Source organism: Ornithodoros turicata, chromosome 3, assembly GCF_037126465.1.
Source record: "Ornithodoros turicata isolate Travis chromosome 3, ASM3712646v1, whole genome shotgun sequence".
NCBI lineage: Eukaryota > Metazoa > Arthropoda > Arachnida > Ixodida > Argasidae > Ornithodoros > Ornithodoros turicata.
In genome coordinates this window covers 93,276,760-93,287,676 of record NC_088203.1, presented here as the reverse complement: position 1 = coordinate 93,287,676, position 10,917 = coordinate 93,276,760, and the positions used below count along the sequence as shown (strand labels likewise).

The 10,917-nt window shown below is 45.3% G+C and overlaps 1 protein-coding gene across 1 annotated transcript in view; it reads right to left on the bottom strand.

Moving 5' to 3' along the window:
• Nucleotides 1-1,745: 1,745 nt before the first annotated feature.
• Nucleotides 1,746-10,917, bottom strand: part of LOC135388838 (nephrin-like) — a 389,583-nt gene continuing 380,411 nt past the window's right edge. The window contains exons 10-11 of the mRNA XM_064618684.1: nt 9,692-9,784; nt 1,746-2,288 (exon numbers count right to left, since the gene is read on the bottom strand). Coding sequence (XP_064474754.1) covers nt 2,257-2,288; nt 9,692-9,784 — 125 coding nt within the window. The 3' untranslated portion in view covers nt 1,746-2,256. The remainder of the gene's footprint in view (nt 2,289-9,691; nt 9,785-10,917) is intronic.

Genomic DNA, 10,917 nt, shown 5'->3' with positions numbered 1-10,917 from the left:
GCCTCCCGTTTTCAACAAATCAGGGCAGATAACGCTATCATTCCAAATGATGATTGGATTGGAGGGTGCTATGCGGTGAAGTTCATTTTTAAGAGTGCACTTTTAAAGCAGAACTCCAGCGCATAGCACTTTCCTAGCAAATCACACTCTAAAAACAGAACTTCACCGCGTAGCACGCTGTGCGCCAACCATGGCCACGGATAGGGTTATCGCTTCTGATTGGAAGAGAGGATATAATAAGGAGGCGTACGCCTTATTCCGTCAATTATCATATATTCAAACTGCCTACAAAAAAGGCGTACCCCCCTCTTTCTTGGAATCAGAAGCGATAATCCTATCAGTCGTGGTAATAGTTGGCCCACTGCCTACTGAACCGTGAAGTTCTGTTTTTAGAGTGCGATTCTAAGAGAGAGTGGGGCGTTCGCGTTTTTGTGTCAGTTTCGATATAAGATAAATGACATAAAAAGGCGTACGCCCCCTCTCTCTTGGAATCAGAAGTAATAACCCTATCACTCGTGTCCCTACACTCTTAAAAATGAACTTCACCACATAGCACGCTCCTAGCCAACCATCATCTCAAATGATATCGTTATCTGCCCTGATTTGTTGAAAACGGGGGGCGTACGCCTTTTTTGTGACAATTATGAACAGCATAAGTGTCACAGAAAAGGCGTACGCCCCCCGTTTTCAACAAATCAGGGCAGATAACGATATCATTTGAGATGATGGTTGGCTAGGACCGTGCTATGTGGTGAAGTTCATTTTTAAGAGTGTATCACTAGTTTCACAGCCACGTTTACAAGCTGGAAACCCCCTCGTTCTTTGGATATAAAGAGGTTGCTGCGCCGCATTTTCTCCATTTGGGAACGCCACACGAATGTTGCGAAAATGCGATGGATCCTATGTGCCGTCGTTCCATCGCAAACCTTGGCCTGTGCGTGGTACAGGACTGCTGTGCTACGCGGTGAAGTTCTGTTCTTAGACTGTAGGACAAACACAACACAAGCCTCACGACGCTCCTTAGATGTCCTTTGCGAGCGCTCACATCTCCTCGTTCTTGGGGGTACACCGCGGAAACGTAGGCTACCAGTACTTTGGAGACTAGAAGGATGTCCCAAACTTTGGGAGACCACAATGAGGCATGGCTGTTGCGGAAAAGAAAAAAAAAAGAACAGGAGAGAGAGAGAGAGAGAGAGAGAGCCAACACAAAAAGCAGAGCCTGACCGAACGGACAAATGAGACAATATAGTACCACACCCGGACCCTATCCGCAGCCAGGCAACGCTGGAGCAGTTGACAAAACGCTAGAAAGAAGCCATCCTCTGTATGTTGTTCGCGGTGTCTTCTCGTAATCGATATGCGGTTGCTGGGCGCCTCGGATGAAACAAGTAGCTTCGTTTTAGTTGGTTTCCTCCGTGCTGAGACTCCTAATAGAAAGAATTCATAATTCATAAGTCAATTTATAAGGATGAACTGCGCACTCAAATCGTCTTCTGAATACCCATAATTTTAAGGCGCTGCTTCGTAAGACGTACACTCTAAGAAAAAAGGTAGATCCATCCCATCGCCGTAGAGCTGTATTGAAACTACATTTCTACTCAAACCAATTTTACCTTTTGGGTATAACTTCAGAGTAGAAACTGTCGTTCTACCAGCTTGGGTAGGAAATTCTACCTTTTTTTTTTCTCAAAGTGTAGCGCATATTTCTGTCCCGCCCTTAATACGTCATCCGACACTACGCAATCCACAAATCAAAGTGATCTTTATTCTTCACTCTTTTCGCGCTGCTTACAAGTCACCGGTTTCTTCGTCGTAGATATATCTTTATATAATTCTGTATATGTAATCCTCGGTTACGAATAATATTTGTCCAGGCCCCGATGCGGTAAGGCACTCTTCACAAAACATTCTTCCCGTTTCCGTTAAAACGCGTCGCAAAGTGTTCCTCCAGCACTTTTCACCGCACGAATTCGCCGTCGGATAACTTGCAGGTCACGTGACATATCCGAGGCTCTACGTTGTCGATCCGAGAGTAACCCCGTGGGTCGCGAGGTTGATGACGTCAGCCGCTGTCCCGTTGGTAGGTTTGGAGGGCAGCAGATTCGAAGGTATGAAAGCGTTGGTGCGCGTCTGTGGCGAACTACGGACCTAGCGGTGTGTGAGATTAATGTCACAAGCGCATTGTCCCGTACTGGTCGAACTCGAGAGAGAGAGAAAAAAAAAAGAAAAAAAAAAGAGAACGAAACGAAAGCACTATCAGCTTGCCCATTGGATGTGCCAGAATATACCTGCGGGAAGACAATTGGAAATCAGTTAATGCACGATAAGAGAACAGTCGGTAAAATCCACAATCTTACGACATAACTCGACACATATAGCATGCTCAAGGCCACCGTTATCACTTGAGGGACCCTATTCTCGTCAAAGTAATCGACCTCGATTACCTTGTATCTCGACTGTCATTGGTCGTTACGTTAAAAAGGCTTGAAGAGCGGGGGGGGGGGGGGGGGGTAATGGCAGGATAGGCTCGCCGTTGTTGGCCACACTGAAGTGTGGGTCGTCACGACTATAGAAAAAAAAAAGAACACAAAACAAAAAGAAAGAAGGATTGCCGGATGGAGGATAGGTGGAGGACGGAGCAGAGGTGAATGCCACGCGCCTTGGACCATATTTTGCTGTGGTGGGCAAGAAGCGGGAAAAACGCGTCGCCTGATAGGCCGAAAAGGCTGATAAGGTTGATAGGTGCCGACCAGCATGCTTTGCGCGGCGGTGGATACGTAATCGATGACGTAGGGGTGCAGGTCGTCTATAGTTGAGCACTTAATCCTGCATTCTTCGTGCTTTATCTATACTTTATCACGAAGGTTGCAGGATCAAGAATTCAAATATCGACGGTGGAAAGGCCCGCCGTTGTCGGCCTCACAGAGGTGGGCAACGTCACGAATAACGCTCTGGAGAAATTGCGTCCTGGGCCGACTTCCAAGGGAACTATGCCGACATATGTTCGAACGTGTCTGAGGAAAACCCCAAGCAGCACAGCCGGCACCGGGATTAGAACCTGGGTATATCGGTTGAGGGCGTATGACATTCATTTCTGATCTTCACGCCTGCTTCACGTAGCGACCAATGACAGGCGGGACACAAAGTATTCGAGCTGGATTACTTCGACGAGAGTAGGATCCCTATGGTAAGCCAGAGACGTGCAGCTTTTTGCGACAATTAAATGAACTGCATAAGTCTGTCGCAAAAAGGCGTACACCTCGAGCTTTTAACAAATCATGGTAGAGAACGATGTCATTCGGGGTGATGGTTTGCTAAGAGCTTGTCATGCGCAAGAGATTCTAACCACAACGGCGTATCCCTATTGCCAAAAATCAAACAAAATCCGCACGTTTAAGGTCCGTTCAGTAACAAAACATAGATAACATTTTTTCGGAAAGGCGGAGTAATAATAATAATAAAAATTAAAAAAAACTACACATTTTAAACACAATGTCGTGAATGAGAAACAAAACCAATCAACCAGACGCTAATTTGCAAACGCTGCAAACGGCTACACCGAAATTTAGGTAGCTTCCCATACAGCATTAAGGAGCGCTCAACAACCCGGAACAAATCCTTAATAAGAATTCTTGAAGCACAGGCCATAGGGGAAGAACAATTCGCCCCCCCCTAATCACGCTTCACCGCTATAACGCAGTGTAACCAACAGCCTGTTATTTTAAAATCATCCTTTAGACATGCATGGGACGTGTACAGGAAAGAGGTTTCTCCTCCCTTTAGTTACGCAGCACATACTCGATCAAATTCCCATTATTCAACCTTAAGGTAGAAAACAACTTTCAATTTTTAATGCGTCGTACTGACTATGAAGAACACATATAAGGTATAGATTGATCTGAAATTTATTGCCTTCTTCCACTATACTTTGCTGCTGGGTATGTACGGCGATATTGGTCGTATAGAAGGGAACAAATATTTTATGCGGTATCTTCCGCATCGAGGCATTGAATTCCTTATTGCGCGTCGGTGTATGCTTTTTTATTAGAACAGCAACAAAAAGATTTTTCTGGTACATTGTGCTCCTGTTTCAGCTGGTCCGTCTTGTCGTCACCCTTCGCGCTCACCGTTAATTCATCCTCTCTTTGAAGTCGGAGAGGGTCCTGCGACCACCGCGGGCAAGCGTCCCATGTCATCATCAGCCGCCATACCGGTGGCTAACCTTTCCCTCTTATTTTTTTATATATAATAAACATATTCCCCCCCCCCCCTCATTCATTTATTGTTGTTGTTGTTGTTGTTGTTCAGCTGCTTAGTTTGACTTTCTTGGCGCCTGGTTCTGTTCTCTGGACCACATATCGAGAGACGGTCACGTTTGCCTTGCCGTGCCTAGAGTCACTATAGGAAGCAGAGTAGCGACTCTGAGCCACGCCGGCGAGCGGGACCGCCATCTTGCGTCCGGCCCGGCAGCGTCGCCTAGCAACGTAACGCCAATCTGCCCCTTTTCCCGCCGGAGAACTGCGCGCAGTCGAGCAAGCTCGCAACCAACGAAGAAGAAAGTGGTTTGGGATGGAGGGGACTCAACATGGACGGCGCGTTCTTGGAAGGAGAAATCACGTGACACGATCTTCCCAATCGCGGACACGGAACGGCGGGTCCAGCGCGGAAAACGAATGCTATACTCTGTACCCCTATTTAGTGACTCTAGCCGTGCCGTATACGGGCGTCAGTTTCTTCAACAAAATTGGGGCGAAACTTGCGGAGGACACAGAACTCATCCTTATCCATTGTAATTAGATATGCTTCCCAACATTCATCATTGAAGGCCGCTGTCGACCGACCGGACTGCAGACCTTTCGACATTGTATCTGACACGCAAGCAAGAGGGGATACAGCTCTGACTGTGCTTGTGAATTTTATTGCACAGTGTTCTTTGCAATCGGTCTATTAGGTTTTGTGCACTGTCGGTGTGTGATGTTGTGATTGTTGCCGCTGTAGCGTATATCTTTGTTGCTGCTATCGCGCTGTCGTTGATGTTGCGCTTCTCTTCTTCATGCGCTTCTCTTTTTCATTTGTATTTTTTTAGTTTTAACATTGGCCGGATGCCGAATTCAATTTCAGCATATCTTAAAAAAATCACTTATCAACTTTCCTTGTTTTTACAATGTCAGCTGTATAGTGGAGACTGTATGTACCCTGTATGACTGTATTTATCCTGTATGTACCCGCGCCTTACCGCACGCACAAGCCTCTCGTCATCGGAGACTTCAACGTGGACGTTTTACTGGCCAAGAACACCACTTTCTTAAGTGATATGTCCGAACAACTGGGCCTTCCGCTGTGCACCGTCATCCGGCAACCCACAACTAGACATGGCTCATGCATAGACTTGGTGTTCCAGAACAGCCCCCTCGTTCAGGACCATCACTCACCTCGCAAACCACTTCAGCGACCACAAGTCAATACTCATCACGCTTACATAAATTAACCTGCGAACTTTCATGTGGCCTTCTTTCACCACACTGGCGCATTATAGCCTCCGTCGCTGCTGCGCCATTAAAATACTTATCATCATCATCATCTTCTTTCACCACACGCACAGCTGACGCTGAATTTCTTGTTACACCAGTCATAACTACCTTTAATTCTTTTGTTTTGCAAAACTACAGATCCTGAAAATGGCGCAGACGCAGAGAGTACGAGAAATAAAATTTCATTGCTGGTTAAATTCTCAAACTCAGAAAAACCGTGAGTTCCCCTCCCTCTTTCATTACGTACAATGGGGTAGGGTACCACACCGCCGCGATGAAACACCCTATCTCATCGTCAGCATCTATTGTTGTTGTTGTTCTTTATCACATCACCTCAGTTTCCGCGTGCTTTTCTTCCACTACCTTCTTGTTATAGTGTCCGCGACATGCTTTGTTGCAGCTGAGAAACAGGCACAGCGAGAAGTTCCGTTTGAGGCGTTCACGAGAGTGCGCAGCCGGTGCTGCTGAACGTCCTGCTTTAACGTATCAACGACACCAGATTTCATGGGCTGCTTCGTACGTATTTCGAAGCGAAAGTTGTTGCGATCGAAATTCCAAATCCGATAAAATGCAGACGTGGAGACGGACTGCATAAACATGCTCAAAATATGGAGAATATCCAGCACTGTGAGATGACAGGAAATCTGCATTGGGCTCTCCGAGACTAACACAGTATTTCGCAATATTTTCCTACTGCATATAGTAAGTAGAACAAATAAAAAAGTGCATTTGGAGTGTCCGTTTGCAAGAACTAGGTTGGCGAATAATGCTTTATTCTGCAACAGACAGCGCATGCGTAACCCATTAGGTGGAGCTCTTCGCTTGTCACTTTTAGCTTTGCAAAGTAATTAACCTAAATAAAAAAGTGAATCGAAGCTACTCGACATAGTAGAATACTACAGCAAAGAACACGCACTTAATACCAAATGTGACAGGTTACGACGTAGAATGAACGTTTTCCGATTGTGTATGTCGCTCACAGTTCATCAGTTTCATGTTACAGTGTGCTGTATGGTTAATTAATTAAATTAGCTGAATTGGACTAATAACACAACATAAATCATTTCTGTTAAATTAAAATGAAGCTGCAAATAAAGTTGACCGCTTTCCACATTAAGGTTCTCTTCAAATATTTCGCTCTTCCTTTCTTTCTTTTTATTTATTTATTTATATTTTTTGCCACACCGTGCATCACAGCTTGGTTTTCTAAGCATTAAGGGTTTTTCCTTTGTCCATTCTAATTTTGTGCAGTTGTAATATTCTACTGCAAATTATACTGACGTGTAATGTTCTTCGTTTTTCTTTTTCCATTTATCGCCAGCCATATCATTTTATTCCCTTCCTTGTAGGTTACCGTGTGTATTCGAGTCATTTTGTCTTTGATGCTTTTATTTAGTGTATCCCCCTTCCTATCATTTAATGTCCTCTAGACCTTTGGGGTATATCGAAATAAAATAAATACGTAAATAAATGTCACCAAACCAAGTTCTACGCTCGAAAACCTCACCGTCCCCGTCAAAGGACAAAGCACCCCCCCCCCTAAATATATTGACACTCTCCGTAATTAAGTACCAAGGACAATATTCGGTACCTCAGTTGGACACTCACATCCTCAATCGTGCTAATCCCGCATTTCCGGCGACGCGCTCTCAGCCTGGCGGCTGCGTTTTTGTTCCTTTTTTCTGATGTGTGCGTGTGTGTTATTTCCCTATTTATGCCGCTTATGCTACAGACAGCGGATTAGAGACGGCGGGAGCCGTTAGTTCGCTTTGTTTTGCTACGAGAGTAAATGCACTTGAAAGGATAACAAAGGTGCTTTTGGAAGCACACAGGCGTGAAATCGGGAATCCGAATTAATGAACGCGCTTCTAAGTTATTGTCGCGATGGTTTAACCAGTTTGACAAAGCGGTGCTTCAACACGGGCAATAGAACTTACTGCACAACATATTTAAGGTAGAGTATTTAACAATCAGGGCCTGTCAGCGCATAAATCGTACTAGGATCCTATATATGCAAATGCGGCTTTGACAGTGCATTTCGCGATGGAGGGAAGCATTTGCTTCCAGGAACGAGACGTGTATCAGAGATTTCCCTCGTACGTTAATGAACCCCAGGTGGTCCAAACATTGCGCACTCCTGTCGCCACACATGTCGCGTCCGCAGCATGTCGCCACGCAAAACTCACCTTACGTGTCAATCTTACGTGTCATTTTGCACGAACTGGACGACAACGAAGTGTGGGGCTGCGCCATGTGGCTAAAGCAGTTGCAAAGCTGCGGCCGTTAAACGATTCTAGCACAGTCTGTTTATGCAAACAGACCCAAGCCACTAGAGGGACTAACATCTCATTTTTTTCTTTTTCCAATCAATGAATCAATCAACAGAGAGATATATTGTACATAAGTTATCGGTCGTCAGACTTGCACACTTCAGAAATCGGTTATTTACATGGGGGGGGGGGGGGGGCGTATCGTTTACCGAAAGAACGAAAAAAAAAAGAGAGAGAGAGAGGGTGGTCTGCCTGCCGGGAAGGGCGGCAAGTTATTTACATGGGGAGACCGAAACCTATTATTAACAGACACTTCCTACTTTGCAACTTTGCGGTGTGCATCTTTTACTATAGCACGGCACTATAGCAAGCAGGTGTCCTAGGTTCGTCTAAATTTTTTCTCTCTATAATTCCGTTCTTTTTCCTGTTAAACCATTGGTAAAGTAGGCGTAGTAACAAGGGGGGAAGCAGTCAGGTCCTCCAAAATCAAACAATATAAAAAAGAGGAAGAAAAAATCAGTAGACAGTGAAGCTTTCCACGTTTGTTTACGGCACTAGCTGTCGCGTGGTGGACCACGCTTCTTCAGATACCCGGAGGAGCGTGGTCCTCCACGCGAAATCTAGCACCGTAGCTAATTGTAGAAAACTTCACTGTCTATACTGTTTTCGAGTTTTTTTAACACATTGGTACCAATAAAAATTCTGTCAGTTACGAGTAAGGTGTAGCGCTGTGCATGGTGCATGGTCCGTGTCGGAGCACTGCTTTGTCAACGACGTTCTACCAATACGGATTTACGATGACACTGACACATGATGACACTAGTGTTCCTCGTGTGTACACTGTAAAAAAAAAAATCGTAATTTTACTCACAAGTGACTGCTAATTCTGTTGCTGGCATATGTGTCGTAACCTATGTTATTGCAAAAAATTCGTTTGGAGTACACACTGCACAGCCCGCATAAACGAAAAGAATGACACTTCCATTAGAGGGATATTAAACTGCGAGTGCCCCGTTCGGAACTGTGCAGTGTGCACTGCATACGGATTTTGTGCAGCATATACGTTATGGCACATATGCCCGCAACAGAGAACTCTAACAGTCACTTGTGCAGTAAAATAACGGAAATTTTTCTTACAGTGTAGCGTTGCACGTATACGAAAATGAAACAGAATATAGGACGTGATGAGCGTATTCGTTTGCATAAAAGAAGAAAAAAAAATCGGAGATAAAGAAAATATAGAATAAACAAGAAACAAGACGTCGATTGTTTCGTTTCATTACTCAGAGCGATGTCTCCAGGTTGCTACGAAGAATCGCTTCACGAAGCTTTTAATGTAGTGTTTCCCCTGCACAAGTCAGCAAAAAAAAAAAAAGTGAATGCCATTAGCAGACGCGAGTTTAAATTACGCCAACGAAAAAATTTCGTCTCTGCTCCGGGAAAATATAATCACATCTCGGTCGGAAAAGCGCTGACTGATTTTGCTTTCTTCTTCAGAAGGAGCTTCTGAGAGCACCACTCCACAGGTTCGAATATCAATAAACTTCTGAAGAGAGGGCACCAAGGAAAGCAAGACGGTATAAAGTCGCCATTAATCCCGCATGTTTATATTCCATTAAGGATCCTCGTTGGTCAACATTAATTGCTACTCAGCGAATATAATCCTCGTGAAAAAAAAAAAGAAAAAAGAGCCTCTTTCCTATAGTCGTTAGAACTAAGTGACATGAAGTAGCTGGTCCTGTTCACGAGAGCTAAAGTCTCAATTTTATATTCCCGCCATCTAACTAACTTTTATTGCTAGACGATAAGGTCGTAAGAGGATAGACATTATGGCGCGGAACTCCAATGCGGAAAGCGGGATAGAAGACGCTTGTGAAAGGTGTCACTTGCCTTGAGTGTTAATTTCCGTGCAAACTCTGTAGATGCTGCACAGCAGCAGAATTAGAGCTGCTAAGGTGTGGTTACTATCCACGCACTGTACACCTGTCGAATGGGAACGAAGAGAAAGGGGGAACAAAAGGGTGTATGGCGTTAGAGCTTCAACATGGTACCTAGGTACAAATGAGGTCCAGGTACGAAAAGCACAGCCTGACACGGTACCTGGACCGTCAAAGGAGGAAAGGATCACTAGCAAAGGCGAGACTAGAATAGGAGACGCGGGGCTCTCGTCTTCCGGCGATTGAACCGAACGGTCATTGACCCAGAGCCATTTATAGGGAGAGTTTGGCCATTCTTTGATCTTTTGCCGCCTCATGGGTGGAGCCTATTTTGACGTCAGAGTCCATCGTTGCGCCGCCCAAAAAGCCTGAATCCGAGCGGAATCCGCTTATCAGCCGTCTAGTCCGCGCCATATTGATGCTGTCCTCCAGCTGGTCCACAGCTTCGTGGTCGCGCTGAATGTAATCTACAGGAATAACCGGCTTATGACCCACTCGCCCTAGTGATAAGGGGGACTTTGTTGCCGAACTGAAAGAGTTCAAGGACGAAAGGCTTTCGAAGCAAGAAGTTCGCACGTGTCTTCTCTCCGTGGATTGTAAACAACGATCAGCATCAATATGGCGTCGGAGACCAGCTGACAACGGGACAACAATAGAGCACGACGAGTGAGGTCGTTCAGCCGTGACGTCGCATGACGCGCTTTAAGTTAGGCTCCTCCTAATGGCCAAACTCTCCCTATAAACCATGCGCCTAGCGCCACCCAGCGTGTAATGTGTCAACTTCTCAAAGGACATTGAATCCGATGTGCTTTGAGAAGTTGATACGTTATACCCTTGGAGAACGGGCAGCGCTAACCGCGGATAAGGCGAACGCGGTTACACGTAATTGCGGTTTGCCGCAGTCAAACGGCCGACCAAACGGAGGTTGCGCCGCTAACGGCGGTTATGGGAAACCGAGCTTGGCTACCTCGGTTTCACGAGGTAACCGAGGATATGGAAGGTAGCCTTAACCGCGCTTAAATCTGCCGTGTGACATTTCCCCCAAATAATCGTGCGCGTATCGTGTATCTAATGATTGTTAAGATTTTTAATTACCATTATGCCCTTTTCTTTTCACGACATACAGCGTAATCAGATCGGCGCAATCACATGGTCACTGCTAACATGTCACAAACTGAC